Raw genomic sequence first — 25,359 nt, forward strand, 5'->3', positions numbered from 1 at the left:
CTTCAGCCTTCTGTCTCATCGCCCTCTCATGTGTATCCTGAGCTTCAGCTACAGCAAACTATTTACAAGTATTTTCACATGCTTCCATTCCTCTCTGCTTTTTTAAAAAAAATATTTATTTATTTATTTATTTATGGTTGTGTCGGGTCTTCGCTGTGGCACGTGGGCTTCTCTCTAGTTGCTGTGCAGCATGTGGGATCTTAGTTCCTCGACCAGGGATCGATCCCACGTCCCCTGCACTGGAAGGTGGATTCTTAACCGCTGGACCACCAGGGAAGTCCTTCCTCTCTGCTTTTGTACTTTGCTAGTCCCTCTATCCTGAATGCCTTCCTCATCTTGTTTGCTTGGGAAACTCTTACCTATCCTCCAAAGCTCAGCTCAGTTCTTCCCCAATGCTCTATCCAGCCAGAATTAGTTACTTGCTCCCCTGTATGTGCAGTTTTCCATAGCTCTATTATAACACTTGCCACATGTATGATACAGTTTTCATTACTTCTCTATCTTCCCCATTAGAACATGAGCTCCTTGAAGGCACACCCTCTGTCTTACTCCTTCCTGCGTTTCAGTGCCCATCCCTGTGGCCAAGTTGTTATAAGTGCTCAGTAAATGTTGAAAACAGGCTTTGAGTCTCTTATAGTTTCCTTGTCCAAATTCCAATGATTTTGAAAACCTGCTGAGCCTGGGCAGAAAACCCAAGGAACAAGTACTGCTGTGCTAAATAGCTCAAGTCTGCCCAGAATGAGCCAGGACAGGTAAAAAAAAAAAAAAAAAAACAAAGCCATGTGGTGAGAAGGCATGCCAATGTGTCAGGCTGAAGTAACTGACAGCAAATGAATGAATGCAGTTATCCTGTCCAGTCTTATTTTTTCTCCCATGACCCCTGCTATCTATCTCCTCGGACTACCTGTTACTCTCCCTAAACATTTCCTGAAATGTCTCCCTCAGTTTTCTTCCAACTTTTAGTCCCACAGTCCTACAATAGAAACTACTGATCACTCTGAAATAGAAACGTTGCTGGCAAAAATAGATAAGAGGGTAAAACATGCACAAAACCATGGCACCAAATATGAACCTGGAAGGAGCCTTCCAGGAAACAGAAATCCCATACTCATATAGCCTTTGGATTTCAAATCTAAAGTAATTTTACTTTCCCTCCCAAGGTGATTTCTGGCTATTTTTTCAACATATGTTCTGCAGGAGCAGCTATGAGCTTATGCCCCAACAAATTGGTCTTTTATTGTAGAACCATGAGATAGATATCTTGAGGCTCACTACTTTCTTATTTATTTTATTAATAACTTTATTAGGCAGTAAAGAAATTTCTTAAGATTTAGAATAGTTAATTAAGTTAGATTAATAGGATGGAATTTCATTTCTCAAAAAACACTTCATTGCAATGTGATCAATACTGCAATTTAAATGAATTGGGAGAAAGTGAATGAGAACTGGCATGACAGTTGCATAACATCATTGAAAAGAAATCTGATGATCACTCACTGAATATCCTACCAATGAGACTATGATATGTTCTTTAATAAATGAGAAAACCAACTGTTTAGCATGTCAGTATTTCAGCAATGCACTACAGGGTATATCATTCAAAAATATTTCCAATTATGGGCTTGGAAATAGCAGATTTGCTATTAAAATCTATTTTCACAGATAGATCTCCATTTTTTTTATATCAATATAATGGTATAGTTAACAATTACCTTCAAAATGACATGTTATTACCAGGCTCCTGGCAATTTAAAAACTAAGATGGCTATTCTAAACCATTCTTCTAAGCCTGCAATTCTAAAACTCCTCTTTTCTATTAGAAAGCCCAGCACTCCATCAAAGAAGAAGAATGATTAAAGGAAATAAAACATAAGGCAATGTACTTTCTGATTACATCTCAACAATTGATGTCTTGCTTTCATGCAAGGTACTAAAGTGCCCATGTACTGAAATTACCATTCCTGTTTAAAGCTGAAGCAATCAAAACAAAAATGGGCAAACCCCTTTTGTATTGCCCTGGAAAGATAGATCATTTTGAAGGGTGTTTTTGTTGTTTCAAGAATCTGTTTAACCTTCCATTACATAGAACCGGGGCATACCATCTAGCAACAATGATTTAACACCAATTCTTCTGCAAAAGGTTGCTTTGAAAATATTTTGTTTATGTTCCTGGAAATCTTGATCAATTACTGCTGCCTCCTTTCCAGTTTATTCTGCCACACACGCTCATTTTGAAAACAGAATCAAATGATCCTGAGACTACACACATTATTTATATGAAGGCCAACTTCCTGCTAAGGATTGGGTGTCTTGTTTACAGTCAACAAAGAAACCCCACCGGCTGGAGCCCTACAGCACATTTTCTCCCCCAAGTTTTCCTTTTCTCTGCCAAAAAGTCAAGTCTGTTGTACAGTAAGTTAAGCATACTTTTAAACACACTACTCATATCTTCCTGCTACCTTGCTCAGAACTTCTTTTGAAGCTTATAAGTAAGTTTGAAATAAAAATTCCCCTTGGGAGCCAGTGGGTGGTGCTTTATGCTGATTTCAAAGAAGAAACCATTTTTCAGGCTTATGAACAACATGGGACCCAATACATATTTCTCTTAGGACTTGACTGAGAGGATATAAACACAAACTGGGAGATATGCCAACGTGATCAATGGAAATTTACTTGTCCTCCCACTAAAACCATTTGCCGACAAACTACTGGCCTATCTTGGAGGCTAAGTTAAAGGAAATTCTTTATCCATTTCAGACAGATGACAATACCTAATTAGAATCCTGGATTGTTTTTTCTAATAATTTTAAACACTCAACTGGCATAATTTTAAAGAACTGATTTATCTTAAAAGAATAAATATGTACTCTCTGTAATCACTAAGAAGATGTATTTTGAAGGAATAGTATTGAAAAACACAAGTTCCTAGTTTTTTTTTTAAATCTCACAGTGAAAGCAGGAACCATCTCGATATATCAGGCATAATATTTGGAAACAATGCTCCACAACCAATGGTTAATTGTCAGGTAAATACAATTGCTGCAACTGAAATGACAAATGGTCTGAAAACACTGCCTACTAGAAACTACCTCCTGCATAATGATTTTGGAGCCAAAGAAAAACTGCAGAATTGAATGGCAGCAGACATCCAATCTAATTACAGGTGTCTTTTTAACCAGCGAGAGGAAATTGGGGGAAGATAGATTCTTGTTTCTAATCTGCTATCTGTCTCAGATCAAAAAAGCGGGGTGCCTAAAGAGTTAGGCTCTGGCCTTAATCAGTCAGAAAAGACTGTCTGACCTGAGGGGGAAAGAGCATTGCTTTCTAATTGGTCCTCTCAAAGCTGCTCCTTCACACTTATCATTCCTGCTTCTAAAACTGCATTTATGGGTGGGATTTAGATTCTGAAAATGTCCCAAGAGAGGTGTTCGTGTCCAAGGGCAGGCTGAAAGGCACCGGCAGAGCTGCCTTCAGATCTGTTTCCTGGCAAGTGTGACCAGTTCTTGGTTAGAAATACAATGTGCCTACAAATGAGATGATAAAATGAACAAATCTTCCTTTAAAAAAATCTATCTTAAGTAAGGTTTCTTTCTCAGAATAAAATTCTCAGAAAGAGACAGAAAGTAGATTTAGTGGGGTTGGGGTGAGTACAAAGGATCTTTTGGGGTGATAAAAATATTCTAGGGTTTCCCTGGTGGCACAGTGGTTGAGAATCCGCCTGCCAATGCAGGGGACACAGGTTCGAGCCCTGGTCTGGGAAGATCCCACATGCCACGGAGAAACTAGGCCCGTGAGCCACAATTACTGAGCCTGCGCGTCTGGAGCCTGTGCTCCGCAACAAGAGAGGCCACGATAGTGAGAGGCCCGCACAACGCGATGAAGAGTGGCCCCCGCTTGCCGCAACTAGAGAAAGCCCTTGCACAGAAACGAAGACCCAACACAGTCATAAAAAAAAAAAAAAAAAAAAAAAAATTCTAAAACTCTGTGGTGGTGATGGTTGCACAACTCTACCATTTACTACAAATCATTGAAGTGTACACTTAAAATGGGTAAATTTTGTGGTGTATAAGTTATACTTCAGTAAAGCTGTTAAAAAGATTCCCAGAAATGACTTGGTACCTATTACATAAAAACCAATTACTGGTGAATTAGGGGTGAAAAGGACACATTTGTGGAAATCGGGGGGGCCCCTAAAGCCAACTTTCTGAATGGCTCCCCTCTGTTCTGAATTTTTAAACCTGGGTGAAGCAAATGGTAAGAGAATATAGGACTGGGAGCACACAGCTGGGGGCTGGCTGGACTGAGGTCATTTCCACTTTGTGTTTAATGTCAATGACAGGCATTTGAAAGAGACAATCCACACAAGCCAATAAAAGTGAGTGGAAAAGAAATGGCTGCTTAAAATGTCAAACTCTTTCAAATCAAAACAAAAAACCTAATAATTTAATAAGGGGCATCCGCCCTTTCGTTTTTATACTTTTAAAACTGTGATTCTCCTTTTGACAACAGAAAAAAAGTTGACATTTTATATCCGTGCCTGAATCTTTGCTCTTAAAAAAAACAAACAGTTGGAAGTGGAATTTAGGATCTTCCTTGAATGGGGGGAAGGAGGTATAACAAGGGCATATAGCAATGGACTCCATCTTCAGGGCCCACACTGGGACTCTGGTAGGTGGTCTCATTCTGTGGTTGAAGCAAACCTGGTTAGCTTTGCCGATCAAAATTTCCCAGCCTGTGTGGCTGGTTGGATTGGTTGATTTAACTACGGTGCAAATGAATAAGACCATAGGTGTGGTTATAAAACGGATCTCTTAGCCTTGGTCAGTTCATGGCTTTACAAGATAACCCGGCCTTAGCCAGCTATTTCACAAAGGTAAGAGGGATACAAGGGCAGCTGGATGGGAGGGTGTAGCTGTCTCATATATACATTCATTTCCCCAGTCCTGGAGAAATAACCCAAAGTACACATTCTACTAAAGGTTGGTCAGAATCTGCCTCTTTAGATGAAAAGGAATATGATTTCACAGTGAAAACTTACCAGTAGATGTTCAAATGACGCTGGATGGAAACACCAACGATTGGTTTCCCAGCAAAAGGAGGTGAAGTGACTTGGATGAAGCATTTATAACCAGGGTAGCAAAATCAGTTTGTCTGAGAGAAGCGTGGACTTAAGGGCCACCTCTGGTCTCCTCTCCTGATTTATTTAACATTTAAATTACAAACTAGGAGAAAGTGACAGCAGGAAAAGTGGTATAAAGAAGGCAAAGGTTGAAGATGTGTCCTGATTCTCACTGCTTTTCCCTCTTTCCTAAATCCAGGACTTAGGAGGCTTAAAACTAAGTGGAGTCCAGAGCTGTATTCTTTTCCCAGATTCTTTCTCTTCTTCCCCTGTGTTCCTCTTACCGCTTTTTCTCTATTACCCATTACTGTCCCTTTACTCTACCCCTGGCTTCTTACTGCATATACTGACATTTATGTGGATAAAAAACTGGCGTAGAGAAAGAGCACACGGACAGCTCTTGGCCACTTACCGTGAGCCCTAGGGGAAAGTAACGTGACTCAGCTTCGGAGTCTTGATTTTTTAATGGGGTTAAGGCCACACTGCAGGGTTGTTGTGTTTAAACTGGGACAGAGTTCACTAAAACTCTTTGAAAACTGTATCACTTAGATGATTCATTAATTCTAAGATGCACATTTTGCTTCCTATTTTCACATCTCTGGAATAAGTATGTATCTTGCAATCAACGTGTGTCATTGTTTAATTGACAGCATTTTCCATAAAATAGTGGTGTACTTATAATCAGTGTCTTAGATCATATGAAATATGGCAATTATTATTCCAATTTTTAGAAGTTGGTTACAATGTTAGATAAACTGGTTAATCACTTGGGATAGCACAGTAATGACAGATGATTTTTTAAAAATAAATGTATTTATTTTTGGCTGCAGTGGGTCTTTGTTGCTGTGTGCGGGCTTTCTCTAGTTGCGGCGAGCGGGGGCTACGCTTCATTGCGGTGCATGGGCTGCTCATCGCGGTGGCTTCTCTTGTTGCGGAGCACAGGCTCTAGGCGCGCGGGCTTCAGTAGTTGTGGCTCGCGGGCTCTAGAGCGCAGGCTCAGTAGTTGTGGCGCACGGGCTTAGTTGCTCCGTGGCATGTGGGATCTTCCTGGACCAGGGCTCGAACCCATGTCACGTTCATTGGCAGGTGGATTCTTAACCACTGTGCCACCAGGGAAGCCCCGACAGATGATTCTTAAAACCCAGTTTCATATAACTTTGTGAAGAGGTCTCACTCTACTAGCACTAATTTGAAATCAGATCCATTTGAAAAGAAATATAATGTGGTCATCTCTAGGTGGTGGACTTAAAAGTACTTTTTTCCTTGTACTTTCCCAAATTTTCTGCAATAAGTATTACATATATATGTATATAGCATTAGGAGAATAGTATTAATAAATATCAAAAAATGTGCTTACCACTTTGAGGATTCAAAATATGATGCTTATTCAATGACCAGCCTCCTAGGTTAGAAGCATCCATCTCGAAACCTTGTAAGATAACTGTCCTTTTTTCCCAGAGAATAAAGTCGGGGCACATTTCATATTCATATCCCACAGACACTGCAAACAAAGAGTTAATAACACATTAGAACATTTAAAAAGATTTGCTTCATTTTTGCACTGGTTGGTAAGCCTCTGGATAACACATTTGCTATTGAATTCTGATTTGGGTTGAAATTTGACCACAAATACTTTTCACCTAGCATAGCATCGGGCATCCAAAAGTGACCAGTCAGTGCATATTGGATAAATATACGAATGAGTGACTCACTGAGGCTGTCATTAGGTATGCACCATATGTTTTGGACATCAAGCTTTAGTATGGGCTTTTGGGTAAAAGGCTGTGTTGTAAAACTGAAGAAATAAGCTCCCTGAAGGCTTAAGCTGTGGTGATACAATTTCTTTCTTTACCTTTGTAGTAGAAGTGCAGGGAAAGTTGTTTTCTCATCTCTCTGGAGTGCAAAATGCACTTAGGAAGCTGGCTTTGGAGTACTGGGTCACTTATACAACAACTGACTACACATGAGACTAATAAAAATCGATTCGCCCATTTATATTTTCTCCCATGCTAACTGGCCTTTAGTTTGCCAAGAAGTCTGAGTTTGCTTAGAGTGCTACAAGCACTGTGAGTGTAAATTCCACTTTGTGCATGTTAGACTTTGGTTTCTAACCAATGGTACATCACCCAACATTTGGCTCCAACCCTTATGAAGCACGGATGTCGTGCATTAAACTGGGAACCCCTGTATGCCGCTAAAATGGGAAGTGCAGAATGTGGTAACTTGGGTGCCTCTGCTCCACTGAAATATGTAGAACTCAAGCATACCAAGTCCCAACCATTTTCTCAGTTGGTAAATCTGCTTACCTGTTGGAACCCCAGAGTTCTGATTCTTGAATTTAAAATGCTTTGTGTCCTCATAATGTTCTAAGCCTGAGAGTATTGGCTCATTACACTGCAGACCCCAAAGCTGCTTTTCCCCCTTTCTGGCAGCTTAAAATATCCCTAGCTGGTCATGTGCCATTGCTTTCGAGTACCTGCCTCTACCTGACTCTTCAGATGCCCCTGGAGAACTCATTTCTTTTTTTGTCATCTGGTTATGAAAACTGGTAATGAAAATGTGTGCTTAAACAATGCCAGCACAATAGGTCCTAAGAGGAAAAATTCAAGCAGACTAGTTTTGGATTTGGGCATTAGGTGAAGAGAAAAGATGGTAATTTTAGTCCAACTGATTTATGTGTGCATGTGCATGTGTGTGTGCAAGCACATGCACAGATAAGCCAAAAAGTCCTTATGATTGTGAATATACAACTCGTTACCTTTGGGGGTCATCTGTGGCCAATTTTAAACCACAGGCTGACTTCTCTTTGTTCCCCCTCCATCAAAGCTTTAATAGGGATCAGGACCATCTTCACGGGTGTGTGACTTAACGCAGTCACACAGGGGCCCATGCTTAGAAGGGCCCCATACTTGGTTTAATGTTCTCCTGTCACTGTCTTGAAATCCTTAATACATTTTTAACAAGAGGCTGGGTATTTTCATTTAACACTGGGCCCTGCAAATTATGTAGCTGGTCCTGATGGGGATGCCCTTCTACCCTGCCATCAGCTGGTGAAGACTCTTGGAATGCAAACTCATTTTAGTATTAGCCCTAACCAAGCACTATTAGCAAGGGAGATCAATAGGGAGCAGGAAAGACTAATCATACAGTGGAAATGATTTCTAAAGGGAAATTAGTTTGGGATCATCTGGTTCAATGCTGTTCTCTATTAAGATGGATAGAAACACAGAATTTCAGTGGTGAAGAGGATCTCAAAGGTAATCTAGTTCAGGTTACACGTGTGGCACAAATCATCGCTGTCTACAATCTCCTTGATATCTTATCATGTCCCCAGTGCTTTGCTAAAACAACTCTGGTATAGTGGAAATAACTGGTTTCAGACCTAGAGTCAGAAAAGACTTCAATTCTTGGGTCTGCCATTAACTAGCTGTGTGGTTGCAGGCATGTTATTCTCCATCTCTGGGAGTCTGTTCTTCATTGGTAACAAAGGAGGGGGGGAGAGGATGGACTAGAATTGGTGGTTCTTAGACCCTTTTGGGTCAGGGAACCTTTTGTTATGAATGTGATAAAAGTTATGGATCTTCCTCCTAGAAAAACGCATATGCACACAAAATTTTTTATATAATTCTAGGGGGTTCACTGATCTCCTGCAATCTAAATAAAGGTCTCAGATCAAAGACTGCTGTACTAGATAATTCTTATAGTCCCCCTTTAGCATTTCACTCTATGATTCTAAAGTGCATTCTTTCAAGATTGTATTTGATCAGTTCAAGTTGGGGAATCAAACCCAAAAGCCAAAGAGAGCACTGTATCTCATGTTGGAAAAATCAGGGGGTGAGAAAGCACACTTAGGGCCATGTTGGTGTGAAGAATAACACAGTTTCTGCTTCTCTTGCCAACACTTAAAAGTCTTGATTAATAAATAATCACAACGATAATGATTACAAGTTCCCTTAAAGCCACATCTCCTTCCCTGCTATTGTCAGGATCTGCCTCTTATACATTTTAAGCCTGATGTGCTCCCCTAGAATCTCTTCTCCGGAAGGTGATTGTGCAGTTTTGCAAATAAGCAGTGTGCCCTGGTGACCTCTGATGGTGGTTTGGAGCCTGCTTTTTCCCTCTCAGGAACAAAGATCCTCCCACCTCTGTGGCAGGAAATGCTTATATAAAGTATCCTCAGTGCAATGGTAATGAGACATCCTCTTCACCTCCTCATGTCTGGATTGCTCTCTAGCCCACAACAAAAAAGTGCACTGGCTGCAAACCCCACAATTATATTATCTTTTCCCCTAGTCATAGCAAATAGCAACAAGGCGGCCACTTAATAAGTTCCCTCTAATTTTTATTAGATTTACTTTCTCCTGAGAAAGCTCTATGAGCTAATAAAGTTATGATTTATACTTAAGACTTGTCCAAAATTCCAACTGACTTTAATGAGAATGGCTGTGTGTCGGGGTATTTTTGTACGTGGCTCCTTGCTCAGAGTAACAAGGCAAGGTTTCTTCCTGACAGCAGCCGCTTTAACAGAATCCTGGAACTTGCAGTCGGTGCATGAGAAGGCAGACGTTTCACCCCACGGAGTTGAGCTGCTCTCCAAACGCACGAGGAACTGGCAAATACAGTAGCAACCAATCCTAGACTTCCTCTCACGGAAGCAGACTGTAACGCACTGAACGCCTACTCTTTTTCATATAATTAAATATGGGGGATAAAAGGGCTACTCAGGGGCTGGCACTGAACAGGCTGAGCCCCGACATTACACTCTGCCTGGTACTGTGACAGCTGGGTCTCAGTTAAATAAGCAGAGTGGACCCACTACCACTTCCCAGGTGGCCTGGTGCCTATCACATCTGATCATCAACACAGCATGGTGTAGACAAAGGATTCGGCCTCTGGCATTCTGGAGTGGGGCCTGGGAAGAACAGTGTAATAGGAAGGAAAGAATAATTATTCATCAACATTTCAGAGGCGCTATGGAGGATAGACCAGTCTGGCAGTGAGTGAAGATAGGTGGGGAAGGGGGGGGTCCCAGGCTATACTTCCCAGGGGCTGGTACAGTGGTCCCATGCTGGTGTGTACATATTGGGAAGGCATTTGAGAAAGAGCCATTAATATGGCAGAATACTTTCTCGGAACCATGTGACTGCCTCTCTTGTGACACCCTTAATTCCGTCTGGATTTCTGTCTTCCCATATTCTCTCCCTCACCTTGACACAGAGATATTAATGGGATGTTCCTTAACCAAGAGTCACTGATTGTCAAGATAGCCTTGCTACTTTTGTAGAGGACGCCGTTCTCTGGTCACAGGATTTGCACCTGACTTCACTGTTAGTCATCTTGCAACAACACTGGCTTATAAAGAAGACTTTATTCTACTGGCTTATAAAGAAAGACTGCAGCTTGCTCCCCCAAAGCCATTTGACATTAGAAAAATAGTAACTGGATTGCACTCTACTTATCAGAGCGGCAGCATTAGTGTGATGCGGGGACTGCAAGAAGGCGGAGGGCCACAGTGCTCCTGACACCCGATTTAGTGACTGTGACATTCACCTATAAGGGCTGCGATAGGAGACGGACATTAAATAGCCAAGGTAAAGATGCCATGCAATGAAGCTGATGTGCAAAATATGACAAGATTAAGCAGATGATTTTCAACAGCTTCAGGCTAAGGCTTCAGAATTCATAATGGTTGCATTTATGAAGGCAATATATAATTAAAAGTAGTCTGATAGTCAGTGTGAGAAATTTATGTTACCTTCACGAACTCAAGGAACATCTAAAAATAATTTCATCACATTTAACAGGTAAGTAACAACAAGATCGAAACCTTCTTATCGAAAAGAAATCAATAGAACAAGAAATATTTCCCATTCTTTTAAAATAGTAGATTAACATAAAACAACAACAATAAAAGACGAGAGGCCTAACAAACCAAATGAAGGCCACGGCCACAATAGACAAAAACTACAGATAAAATGCTATCTACTGAGAACGGGTACCTGCTCCCAGAATGACTTCTACTTTCTCCTATTCTCTAGTGATTTCTCATAGGATAGGATAACCCCAGAGACTCCTCAATTTGACACACTGCCCAGTGGCCTGAAATGCTTTGTTTATCTATTATTCCTGGCTTACTAAGAGTGTCAGAATCAGGTGATGAATTTTTACCAAGTGCCTTTTCAGTACTTATGGAGATATTCACATAGTTTTCTCCTTTAATCTATTGAGGTGGTAAATTATAGCAATACATTTCCTAACGCTGAACCATCTTTGAGGTCCTAAAATACACTCTACGGTACTTGGTTATGATGTATTATCTTTTTAATGAGTCACTGGATTTGATTTGGTAATATTTTACTTAGGATCTGCACCTTACCAGTTTACAAAAATAACCCTACCAGTTTAAACATCATAGTGCTAAAAGCGACACAGTAGTTGAATGAAGAGAAAATACAGGTAGAAAAGGTAAAAAGCACCCAGGAGTGAGGTAGCCACAGAGCGCTTCGGCCAAGAGGTCCTGTACACTGACAACTTACCTTATGAATTTTTTTTTTTCGGGCTGCTTTGTCCGAGCCTAGCTGCATAAAAGCGAACCCGGAACCCAGATGACCTGTGTACCACAGAAGGCAGGGTGAACAAATTCACGATATTTAATGAGTACCTCCTGTTGTCAGGCACTGGGGATGTGAGAACGAACAAGACGGAACAAGACAGCACTCCCCCCGGTGGAGCTCACGTTGCTCACATTCTAGTGAGAGGAACAAATATGAAACAAGACAACACACACACACACAAATCATGATAACTGCTATGGTGGGAAAGTACAGCGTATTATGAGACAGTGTAACAAGGGAATTTAAGTTGGAATGGGAAGACAAGGGAAAGCCTCTTCATGTAGAAGGGGTTTACCTCATGAAGAACAGGGAAGAACATTCTAGGCAGAGAGCGTGGCATGTGGGCAAGGCTTTGAGGTTTCATATCTTTGGGAGATTGAAAGAAGGTCAGGGTGGCTAGACAGTCAGTGTCTGGGCAGTGCATCAAAAACAAATGAAGAACAACCCCTTCCCCTTCCCCGCTCCCCCGCCCCTCACCCAGTACGAAAGAAAACAAAAGGTTACTATCTTCTAGCAGTATTTAGGCATTTTTCTTTGGGAGGGGGTTTAGGAAATAGATTCACCTTGAAAATGGACTAGTTATCCTTTGAAACAATGTGATTGATTAAAGGGGATGCAATATTGCAATGGAAAGAAAGGTGCTGGTTATTTAATGACTCAGCAAACCTTCGCTGAGCAGTTCTATGTGCCAGGCAGGTGATTTGCTAAGCACTGAAGATACAGTGGATATTACACAGGGCAGGATAATTCGTCATGTCAGAGAGGCCATACCCTGAAGTGTTACCTGCCTTTTGGAACTTTCATCCATGGCCTCCTTAAAATAATATCACCTTACATTTGCATAACACCTAACAGTTAAATACATTTTTGTGTATATTACCTAATTTGAAGACTCACGCAAGCTCATGAGGAAGATATACTTACTCCCATTTGATACATGAGATAATAGACTCAGAGAGGTGAAGTGACTAGTCCAAGGTCATCTGACTAGTAGTAAATGGCAGAACCAGAGCTCAAACCCAGTCACTTCTTAGCAAGTGCTTTGTACCTCTATGCTAGATCACAGCTATTAAGGGAAAGACCCATGATTCAGAAGTGCTTTAAATAAATAACCTTTTATTTGCTCTGAATTTAAGGTGTAAGGATTGGAAGCTAGGGATAACCTTGAAGTAGAAGCTCCATGTATCCTGGTTGGCCCAAAACAGTATCCAGTTATGCTATTGTTAACAGCATCCTCTTTCACTCTCAAGAGTATCTTGGTCTGAATGACAAATTATATATATGGTCACCTAATCTTGAAGAGATATCGCCATAATGCCCTGAGATGGGTTGGTAGAGGGGACTGGGAGGCAAGAACAGTCATAAATGCTGACTTGGAAAATAAACCATATGGTTTGGTAAATCATTTAATTTTTCTGTCTCTTGACTATATTACCTTGCCAATGGCTTTCAAATTCTTATGCCTGAAAGTCATTTAATTGTGACCCAACACACATGTAAAGATACACACACGTATAAGAGAAAGAAAGTTTTCCAAAACCATACTCTCTTCATAGTTTTACATTCTGATCTATTCTATTCTATTCTATTCTATTCTATTCTATTCTATTCTATTCTATTCTATTCTATTCACTTATGTTCTATTCCATTCCATTCCATTTTATTCCATTAAAAAATATTGATTGACTCACCAAATGGATTTCACAATCTAATACTGGGTGTGACCAGCAGTTTGAAATGGGCACAGACCACTTGCTTACCAGAGTGTCAATCAAGGGCCATTTAAAAACCCTGGTAAGCTCTAGGTACTCTTTGGAGGGCCGATCTCACATTTTATCAGAAATATTAAAATGGATACAACCCACAACCCATATCCAACATTAAACACATTTCATGTGTAAGTGTGAAAATTGAGTTGGAGTTGACAAGCTGACATAATGCTCCATTTTGCAGACATTTATTTAAACGATTTATTAATGTTGATTCCTGGTTTTCTTTGCACATTTTGGTGCCAATAAATTTATTTTTCAGGTTGTGAAGATTTTTGTAGGTCCTTGAAAAACTCATATCCTTGGTGCTGTGCCTATAAAGCTGAATGGATAAAACAGCCCTGCTCTCAGTTAATGATTACGAATTCATGAGTGGAGAGAAATGATGAAAGATTATTATCTCTGCTAGCTTCTTTGACAGAAGGCCACTGGGGCGTTGAATTGGGTACTCAGTAAAGTGGGTTGGTCCATTTAGTGAAGACAGGCAGCAGTAAAAGGCATGCAGAACTCAGGACTGGGAGACCTGAGTTTGAATCCCTGCTCTGGAAAGGTCTTTCGTCAAGTCACTTGTTCTTTCTGAACCTCAGTTTCCCGCTCTGTAACATGAAGCTCATATTCATCGTGCCATACCTATCAGGCAGGAGTGTTATAAGGATTAAAATGAGAAAATGTATGTGAAAGAACTTTGTAAATTGTAAAGCACTACCCATTTATTATCGAAATATTCAGTGGGTGCTATTTTTGTGGCTGCCCAGCCTGCTTAGGTTTTACTGAAGGGAAATTTATGAACACTAAAGCGTCGTTCTTGGGGATGTTTTGTGTGCACAAAGCAAACTTAGCTTAGCACCTATTACCATTAATGTTCCCCTGTTTCTCTCTAACACAATTTAGACAGACTCTGTTGCGTCGTGAACCTTTAGGAAGTCTAGTTCTCCCTGAAACACCACTCTTTTTTGCCAAACTACTGTACTAAATAATTATGCAATTGTTGTTGCCAACAACCTTGAAGAAAAATAGAATTGTTTATAGCAGTGCTACTAAAGGCGGATGGCTGATTTCCTGCACTTCCAGGACTCCAAACCACTGCAGTTTAATTTAATTAAAATGAAGACCAGGCAGAATGCATTATTATATATTGATAAGGTATGCGGACACAGGCGGACATAGGGAATTATTTTGACAAAATTCATATAATGGATGCAGATCAGAGCCCCTGAACAAGCCAGTTTGTCAAATTAAATAAGCCGTCTCTAGAATTTTAACAGCACTGTGAACTTAAAAATGATTTTTTTTTACACTGTTTTGCAAGCAGCAGAGTTGGGAAAGAAACTAAATAATATACAATGATTTCCAGACATCATACCTTATTTAGAGCCAGAGAATAAAGTACTAAGGCCAAATTATTTCAAATGCTCACATGGAGTTTTTAGCAGGGGAGTCTTGTCTGTGTATCAGACAACAAAATCTTTAAGCCGGATGAACTAGTGATTGTGGTTTTTGTATCGCAACCCTGAGGGAGATTTTATTCTTCTTCCACTTGATCAATATTGTACTTGGATTAATCAATCTTATCAGCTGCCATTGATACTTCTCCAAGGAATTAGTTCACACAACCTCTGTTGGTAATTTATTCACTCTGGTATTATCCCTCTAGTTGCAAAATCTGTGTCATTGTAAAAACTGGTGGGATACCCTAGGATCTCAAGTACTCCTTTTCTCATTTTGCCTGTCTCTCAACAATCTATTCTTCTTTTGTGACACTCTAGCCCTTAGAGATCACACCAATTTCCCACAGCTGAGCCATGGGAGAAACAAGAGTCCCACATTTCACACTAAAAGTGGGCATTTCAACTTAGATATTCACCATCATTTCAAATTCAGCTTGTTTAAATCTGATCTCTTTCTCCATCACCCAGAAACGGGTGGGAGAGGTTCATATTTAACTGGCATGGGAAGGAAGAAGAGTGGGAGACCTTTCAAGCCAGAGTTTTAATCAAAATCCTAGCTATGACTGGGGCTGTAAGAATAGTGGTCAAGGTTTGTTTCCTATTGCTGCTGTAACAAATTATGACAAACTTAAAGGCTTCGAACAAGACAGATTTATCATCTTATAGTTAAGGAGGTCAGAAATCTGAAAAGGGTCTCACTGAGCTAAAATCAAGGGGTCAGTGGGATGAGTTCCTTCTGGAGGCTCCAAGGGAGAATCCATTTCCTTGCCTTTTCCAGCTTCTAGAGGCCACCCACATTCCTTGGTCCTTGGCTCCCTTCTTTTATCCTCAAAGCCAGCAAAACTGCATCTTGCTGTGCCTTTCTTCTATAGCTATATTATCCTCTAACTCTGACCTCCCCTCTGCCTTCCTCTTCCACTTTTAAGGGCCCTTGTGATGACAGTGGGCCCACCCGGACAATCCAGGATAATCATTCCATCTCAAGGTCAGCTGATTGGCATCCCTAACCCCCTTTGTAACCTTAATTATCTTTTGCCATGTAACATAATATATTTACATCTTTGGGAGGTGGTGGCTATTATTCTACCTACCAAAAGCCTATACTAGGATTTCTGAATTTGAAGCAAATCTGAGAAGTGTCATATATAGCACCATTGTTAATATCTGGTGCAAAATTTAGTCTGTTTCTTCTCACATCAGTTAAGTGATTATAAAATATGGCTAGGAGTACAACTAAATGTTTGCTTCTTTGTTTAGATTCAATCATATCTATTAAGGTGTGAATTCAATGGTAACATACTTGATCCCTTTGTCTCCATCCATTTATCACCTGAACTATTTATTGTCTGTTATATTCTTAAGGCACTCACAATCCATCTTCAGAGAAGTAGACTGTCCATCTTCATTCTACCACTCATTCTAATGCTTTACCACTGTCAAGAAAATTCCCTTAGTCTCCGTGGAGATGGAAATGGAGACTAGGTAGTAAATAAAATCCCTTTAACCATGATTAAGTTACCAGGAACACTTCCTACAAGGTAAATAATCCATATTCCATCTTAGGTACCACACCTGAAATTATTTTGGCTGTTTTCCTTGGGATCCTTGCCATTTTTCTTTCTCTACTCTAAAAAAAAAATGTCCCTTAAGCACACATAAAACACCACGAGGAACATTTTTTCCCTCTCCCTTGGATATTTCTGAGTGGGTCAATTGTCTCTTGCTTTTATTACTGTTACTAGCCTTAAAAAGGAAACAACAATATATATTTCAGCATTTTAATTAAGGCCATGTTTATAGTCAGAATGCTGGAGCAAGTTTTGACCAGGAACATAACTGTAGAAATAGGAAGTAAAACAACATCCATAGGCAAACAATACAGACGAAGCCTTCATCACTGGTGTGTATACTAGAACATCTTTGCTTTTCTTTGTGTTTTAGTTGTTTATTCAATCATCCATGGACATATCAGAAACTAAGTCATTAAGAGTGCTTAACTACAGCAAGGAGGAAAATTTTAGAATCTTCAGCACTGGGAGTATTTAAAAGGAAGATGTATAACACATTTTTATGCATAAAGTGAGATTGATAAAATAGTGCAGTCGCTGTGGAAAACAGTTTGGCCACTCTTCAACAAGTCAAACAGAATTACCATATGACCCAACAATTCTACTCCTAGGTATATTCCCTAAAGAACTGAAAACAGGTATTCAGACAAATACTTGTATGCAAATGTTAATAGCAGCATTATTCACAATAGCCAAAAGGTGGAAACAACCCATAAGTCCACCAGTTGATGAATGGACAAACGAAATGTGGTATATCTGTGCAATGGAATATTATTCAGTCATAAAAAGGAATGAAGGACTGACACCTGCAATGACATGGATGAACTTTGGAAACATTATGTCAGCTGAAAGAAGTCAGATACAAAAGACCAAATATTATATGATTGCATTTGTCTGAAATATCCAGAAAAGGTAAATCCATAGAGACTGAAAGGAGATTGGTGGTTGCCAGGGCCTGGAGGGGAGGGAGGAGTGACTAGTGACTGCTAGTGTCTATAGGGCTACTTTGTGGGGTGATGATGAAAATGTTCTGGAATTAGATGTTGGTGATGGTTGTACAACATTATGATAATACTAAAACCCACTGAATGGTACACTTTAAATGGGTGAACTTTATGGTATGTGAATTATATCTCAATAAAGCTATTACTTTTTTTAAAAAGTCAGGCTGATCATGCAGCTCAATAACAAAAAAACAAACAACCCAATCCAAAAATGGGCAGAAGACCTAAATAGACATTTCTCCAAAGAAGATATACAGATGGCCAACAGACAGACACATGAAAGAATGCTCAACATCATTAATCATTAGAGAAATGCAAATCAAAACTACAATGAGGTATCATCTCACACCAGTCAGAATGGCCATCATCAAAAAATCTAGAAACAATAAATGCTGGAGAGGGTGTGGAGAAAAGGGAACCCTCTTGCACTGTTGGTGGGAATGTAAAGTGATACAGCCACTATGGAGAACAGTATGGAGGTTCCTTAAAAAACTACAAATAGAACTACCATACGACCCAGCAATCCCACTACTGGGCATATACCCTGAGAAAACCATAATTCAAAAAGAGTCATGTAGCAAAATGTTCATTGCAGCTCTATTTACAATAGCCAGGACATGGAAGCAACCTAAGTGTCCATCTCGGATGAATGGATAAAGAAGATGTGGCACATATATACAATGGAATATTACTCAGCCATAAAAAGAAATGAAATGGAGGTATTTGTAATGAGGTGGATGGAGTTAGAGTCTGTCATACAGAGTGAAGTAAGTCAGAAAGAGAAAAACAAATACAGTATGCTAACACATATATATGGAATCTAAGGGAAAAAAAAAGGTCATGAAGAACCTAGTGGCAAGACGGGAATAAAGACACAGACCTACTAGAGAATGGACTTGAGGATATGGGGAGGGGGAGGGGTGAGATGTGACAGGGTGAGAGAGTGGCATGGACATATATACACTACCAAATGTAAAATAGATAGCTAGTGGGAAGCAGCCACATAGCACAGGGAGATCAGCTCGGTGCTTTGTGACCGCCTGGGGGGGGTGGGATGGGGAGGGTGGGAGGGAGGGAGATGCGGGAGGGAGGAGATATGGGAACGTGTGTATATGTGAAGCTGATTCACTTTGTTATAAAGCAGAAACTAACACACCATTGTGAAGCAATTATACTTCAATAAAGATGTTTAAAAAAAATAATAAATAAATTAAAAAAAAAAAAAAAAAAAGTCAGGCTGAGTTGCATTTATGTGAACCCTAGCAAGAAATGACTGCTAGACACTGTCTTGGTCAGCTCTTCATCAGAGTACTGGGTAAATTGCTAAGTGTCACAACTTAAGAAAAAAGTAAAAATATAAAACCAAAAAAAACCCCCAAATCTCACAACTTGGCAAGGGTTCTGAGGAAAGCCATGAAGAATTGGAAAACAAAGCCCTATGGAGAAAAGTTAGAGGAATTTTAGATTATTCTAGTGAAGCAGAGGCTTTAGGACAACATCCTGGAGAGGGCAATATGAGGCTTTGAGTAGGCATCAGCCAAGCTGTGATATTTGACTCCCAGCAGGAGTCAGATATCACACTCAGAAGTGTTCACAGCAAAGAGTTGTATAAAGGGACTATTTAAAGAGGCATGAGCAGGGTGAAGGGAATCAACAAGGGTCGTGACCCACCCAGGGACTGGCAACACTGGGAAGCTGTCTGGGCTTGCAGAGAGGGAAGGAGTGATACAGGAGACCAGAGAGAGCTTGGGGATTTGGAGGAGGGGCTACTCAACAGGAGCTGCCATCTTCCAGTGTAGTCACTGCCAGAACTGCAGTGAAGCAGGGAGAGAGATAAATACCCTGACCTCTCTCTCCTTCCACCCTGCTGTCTCCTGATGGTGCCATCCATTGACCAAATCAAGAGGGAAGCCAGAGAGCAAAGGAGTCCAGTCAATGTGGTCCATAGAAACCAGTCTTTCAAAGCACAGAGAAGGTCACAGAAGAGACTGTGTGTGTGTGTGTGTGTGTGTGTGTGTGTGTGTGTGTGTGTGCGCGTCTGGGAGGGCAAATGGAGAATAATTAACACAGTACCTACCTGTTAAGCCCACAGCTCCCTTATTAGAGAAGCTGAGGCAACAAACACCTGCATAGGCGCCATGCTTTATACTTTGTGATTCCAATATGCTGACCGTAGCAAAATTGAAAAAACCGTACCAGCAACCAGCACTCACTCACCTCATTTAATCCTCATAGCATAATAACCTGTAACATTCTCTTTATGATACCCATTTAATAGATGGAAAAACTGTGGCATTTGGAGATTAAGTAATTTACCCAGTGTTGCATAGCTAGTAAGTAGAGAAGGGATGATTTGAACTCAGGGAGGGAGTCTGGCTCCAGAGTTGTTCTCTTCATCACTACACTCACTGGACTAGGGATTGGGCAGGACTCCACAGGCTGGCCAGCGACCTCATTGGCAGTTAGCCTGAAGGTAGAGCTCTGCCCTCGGATGTTCTCTACTGCATGGTGATTGGCTGACAAAACCCAATATTGTAAGAGAGATCTGAATGCAAGATACAGAGCAAGACACCAGATCATGGAGTTGGTAAGAGCCGAGAGAAAAAGAGGGTAGTTAGTACAACAGGAGAAGTGATGAGCTCCGTCATCAGTATGGCTGGGTCACCATGGCGGGAAGCAGTGGACTCTTGCTGCAGAGGGGACCACTAGAGCTGTTGCTCAGCTGATAGAGCAGATGCTGATCTTCTAGGACTACAATGTATCCCGAGCCAGGCTGCAATTTGATGAGGCCCACCTTTAAGGCTGCTGATGCCTTTTCTTGTTCTTTCCTTACTTTCCCCTGTGTCGTTACAATAATTCCTCACTAACTGAGGAAATGTGAACCACTCCATGGTCCTTGCATTCTAATAAAGGCCAACAGAGATGAGTTGATTATTTAAATATATGAGGGTCTCTTGGGCAAAGAAGAGTCACCAGTCTTTTTTTTTTTTTTTCTCCTCCCTATGCTTCCCTCTGGAAAGAAAGAGAGGAAATTGACACACTGTAGTCTAAGAAATATAGGTCAGTTATATGCGAATTGTACCATGATAGACACTTCCAAGGGAGACTATGAAAAGATCTCCTCTGGAGAACTTTAAAAATAGTCTTCTCATCTGTCCAAGGGTGGTTTCCATGAGCTACTGCCTGAAGGCACAAGAGTCAATGGCCCCCAACTGTGGTTCCGAAGACCTGTCAGGTCTCTTAGGAAGTTTTCACTGTCTTCTACAGACTGAGAGAAATAAAGACATCGGTGTCTGTCTGCCTATCTGTCTGTCTCTCAGCATCAGTATTAGATTGCTTACTATCATTTCTTAAGACAGACTATTCCTTTTTTTGATGTTAAGGTATTCCTCCTTGATGAAATTATGGTAGTGGTAGGCAATAGTAGATTGTAGGGGCTTTTTTTTTTCCTTTAAAAAATATTCTTACTTGACAAAATAAAAAGTTGGCAAATCTGTCTCAGTCTCATTTTCAAAACATGCCGTTTGTCTGAAGGAATTAAATATCTGAAGACCACAGACCCCCAAGGACCTCTTAAGGTCCCCGCTATTTGTAAGATTCTAGGTTTTAAAGTCAAAAGGACTAGGAAGGCAGGATGATTTTTTATTTAACCTACCACAGTAACAAGTTAATGAAGTCTAACTATCTAGACATAAAAGATAGCACGTGGAGATGCCTGTAAGTTAAAATTTTGTATTTTCTAAGTGGAAATGACAGTCTAAATGTCAAATATGAAAACATGGCCTGAAGAACACCACACCAAAGGTCACAGTTAGAAGGCAACATTCAGCTTTGGAGACAGTTACAAGTCAGATATTGTGTGATTCCACTGGTATGCAGCCATCATGAAAGAGGAACTAAAATCGTTTTGAAGCAAAAATGTGTCAAAAGGGAACTCTAAACAGGCCCAAAGGGAGTGTTTAAATGAAAAAGTGCCTTAGATCCCTCAAATAGAAGAAAATCCATAATTATTCCAAATACAAATTAATATGCAGCTAGTACTTTCTGTTTTGTGAACACAACACTGCTATTTACACAGAATTATTTCAACATACCCAAAGCCTCTGCCAGGCCCCAAACCTTCTGTCCATAGATGTCGGTCTTGTTCCAAGCAAATGTGTAGACAAGATTAATTGCAGCAGGAAACCACTTCTGTGTGAGTCGCCCTTCCACAGCTACTGTGAGGTGTACTTTTATCATCCCCACGGGAATGGTTGAATGTGTTAAAAGGATCCGTAGCAGGGTTTTATACCCGGGGGTGCGGCTGCTTAGGTAACTCAGCCTCACAAAGCTGGAAGGAATGGGGATCTCCTCCTGTACAACCTGAAAGAAAAAAAGTCACATGGGTTCTTACCAGTGGTCACAGGTAGGCAAGGATACTGCATGCTTTTGTCTTAGAAACATGCCAAAGGAGAGAGCTTAAAGGGATTATGGATGTCAAGGCGTTTGGTCTAGAATCTACGTGAGGCTACATGACCATAGGTTTCGAATTTTGCACCAAATCTGCATGCGGACAAGACGTCCAGCCTATCCTGAGGATTGCTTTCCTTTTTTTCCTGCCAGGAAAGACTGTGAAAATAACAATTTTGGTTTTTCAACAATGTTCCAAAAATTGCTTTGTAGGAGTTGGAGAAGATCACACTGCTGAATGTCAAGGATTTCAGTGCTATGGGTTCCATTAAAGGTTTTTTCTTATATATTCAGACACAAAAGCTTGTTCGATGTGTTAAGTTATATATCACAAACCACTGTTGTAGCTTTTATTCAGGTTAGGCTCTCTAAGAGGAAGGACTCTGGAAGCAGGCCCAGCAAGTGATATTTTATGACAGAGATTATGGTGTCCCTAGAACTAATCTTTCCTGATGCCATCAAACTTGCCTTCTTTGGAGCTTTGCAATGACCCCGAGGGCCAACTTTTTAATCAAATTTTGCTTGCATATTTCTCTGTGTTTGGATGTATCAATAGCTAGGACAAGTTTTTCCAAGCTGGCACCTGTGACTGAAAAGCAAATAACTCCCATTAACTCCTCTGCAAATCTTTTACAAACGTTGGTCCCAGAGTGAAAATAACTCCTGGCTTCCTTAATTAATTACTATTACTTATTTGTTTATTAGCATGGATGGAGTTAACCAAAAGTGGTCACTAAAACTACATCTTACATTCTGTGACTTTCAACTTTCCAAATACAGCTGAAGAAAGAGCCCATCCTATTTAACACATTTAAGGGGACGTGGATAGTGTGGATATTTTTGTGCCCTTATTCATTTTTATCTCAGAACATTGTCCCGTCTTCCTTTTCCAAACTGGTGCACATAGTAGAACTGATTGTTAAACACACTCTATCTCATATTGTCCAGGATTTCTAGCCATTCTTTTCTTTCTGAGGGCACAAATCCCTTTTGTCTATTCTTTGCCCAGTTTTCCTTCCTCTACATTATCTACTTGATACCAAAGCTGTCCACTGGCTCTATCTTCTTAGATGGTGGCAGAAGTACAATAGTGAAGGATAGCATGACACTCACCACCTTGGTATTTCATTTCCCTAAGGAATCATGCAATCCTAGAGCAGTTTGAAAACTTGTGTTGAAAGAGATCCATGCTTCCTAATATCTGTGAAAGGATTGGTGTACCAGCCCAATGTACTCATTAAATACTATCTAGTTTTTTCTTCCTTTCTTCAGGAAAAGAACGGAAAAGACAGGAGTGGCAACTCTCCAGACTCCTTTTTGTGGAGAGTACTATTTTTTGTGAGCCTTTCTCAAGTGGTATCCTCTGGGCAGTGCTAACAGCTGGTGGGGATGTTGTGATGGAAGAAAAACCAATTCAGTCTTTGACTGTTCATTTACCTCTTCTTAAGTATACTTGAATCCTGGATCTGTCTGATTTATGAGTCCATTTTGGTGGACATTAAACTATCATTAAAATATTAAAATTAAAGTACCATTAAAATGTTTCTATAACATAGTGAGAAAATTGTACTATGGATATCTGAATGACTTAGTCTCTGTTATTTTTTCTTTTGCCCTACCCAGGTACGTGGGGAGTTTCTTGCCTTTTGGGAGGTCTGAGGTCTTCTGCCAGCGTTCAGTAGGTGTTCTGTAGGAGTTGTTCCACGTGTAGATGTATTTCTGATATATTTGTGGGGAGGAAGGTGATCTCCACGTCTTACTCTTCCGCCATCTTGAAGCTCCTCCTATAAAACTCTATCTTTTCTGTCCCCTGTGGGACCTCAACAACTTGATAGTTTCCAGCTCCCCCGAGATTTCTCTTGATTGAGTGCTTTTTCAGTACACCATGACCCCAGCCGCGCACAGAGGTGCTTGCCGAGCCTGGGCCGGGTCCCGGTGCCTGGGCTCGCCCGGCCTCTATGTGGCCACAAACTGCGAAGCGGGCTCTAGCTCGCTGCCGCTTCCACCGTCCACGAGGGTGCGGCCGCATCTGATCTGCTGGGCTGGGGCGCAGCCAGGAAGTGGCAGCCCAGGATCAGATGGCTTCACAGGTGAATTCCATCAAACATTTAGAGAAGAGCTAACACCTATCCTTCTCAAACCCTTCCAAAATATAGCAGAGGGAGGAACACTCCCCAACTCATTCTACGAGGCCACCATCACCCTGACACCAAAACCAAATAAAGATGCCACAAAGAAAGAAAACTACAGGCCAATATCACTGATGAACACAGATGCAAAAAACCTCAACAAAATACTAGCAAACAGAATCCAACAGCACATTAAAAGGATCATATACCATGATCAAGTGGGGTTTATCTCAGGAATGCAAGGATTGTTCAATATACGCAAATCAACCACTGTGATACACCATATTAACAAACTGAAGGAGAAAAACCATATGATCATCTCAATAGATGCAGAGAAAGCTTTCGACAAAATTCAACACCCATTTATGATAAAAACCCTCCAGAAAGTAGGCATAGAGGGAACTTTCCTCAACATAATAAAGGGCAAATATGACAGACCCACAGCCAACATTGTCCTCAATGGTGAAAAATTGAAACAATTTCCACTAAGATCAGGAACAAGACAAGGTTGCCCACTCTCACCACTATTGTTCAACATAGTTTTGGAAGTTTTAGCCACAGCAGTCAGAGAAGAAAAAGAAATAAAAGGAATCCAAATTGGAAAAGAAGAAGTAAAGCTGTCACTGTTTGCAGGTGACATGATACTATACATAGAGAATCCTAAAGATGCTACCAGAAAACTACTAGAGCTAATCAATGAATTTGGTGAAGTAGCAGGATACAAAATTAATGCACAGAATTCTTTTGCATTCTTATACACTAATGATGAGAAATCTGAAAGTGAAATTAAGAAAACACTCCCATTTACCATTGCAACAAAAAGAATAAAATACCTAGGAATAAACCTACCTAAGGAGACAAAAGATCTGTATGCAGACAACTATAAGACACTGATGAAAGAAATTAAAGATGATACAAATAAATGGAGAGGTATACCATGTTCTTGGATTGGAAGAATCAACATTTTGAAAATGACTATACTACCCAAAGCAATCTACAGATTCAGTGCAATCCCTATCAAACTACCAATGGCATTTTTCACAGAACTAGAATAAAAAATTTCACAATTTGTATGGAAACATAAAAGACCCCGAATAGCCAAAGCAATCTTGAGAAAGAAAAACGGAGCTGGAGGAATCAGGCTCCCTGACTTCAGACTATACTACAAAGCTACAGTAATCAAGACAGTATGGTACTGGCACAAAAACAGAAATAGAGATCAATGGAACAGGATAGAAAGCCCAGAGATAAACCCATGC

General features: G+C 40.5%; 1 protein-coding gene across 3 annotated transcripts in view; it reads right to left on the reverse strand.

The window, feature by feature from the left end:
* The window catches only part of TENM1 (teneurin transmembrane protein 1), a 777,022-nt gene that overhangs the window by 117,417 nt on the left and 634,246 nt on the right, over nucleotides 1–25,359 (reverse strand). For all 3 annotated transcript variants that reach the window (XM_082376913.1, XM_082376912.1, XM_082376911.1), the window contains 2 exons: nucleotides 21,617–21,884; nucleotides 6,477–6,620 (listed from right to left, as the gene is read on the reverse strand). In XM_082376913.1, coding sequence (XP_082233039.1) covers nucleotides 6,477–6,620; nucleotides 21,617–21,884 — 412 coding nt within the window. The remainder of the gene's footprint in view (nucleotides 1–6,476; nucleotides 6,621–21,616; nucleotides 21,885–25,359) is intronic.

This window comes from Balaenoptera borealis (assembly GCF_965194805.1).
Source record: "Balaenoptera borealis genome assembly, chromosome: X".
Taxonomy (NCBI): domain Eukaryota; kingdom Metazoa; phylum Chordata; class Mammalia; order Artiodactyla; family Balaenopteridae; genus Balaenoptera; species Balaenoptera borealis.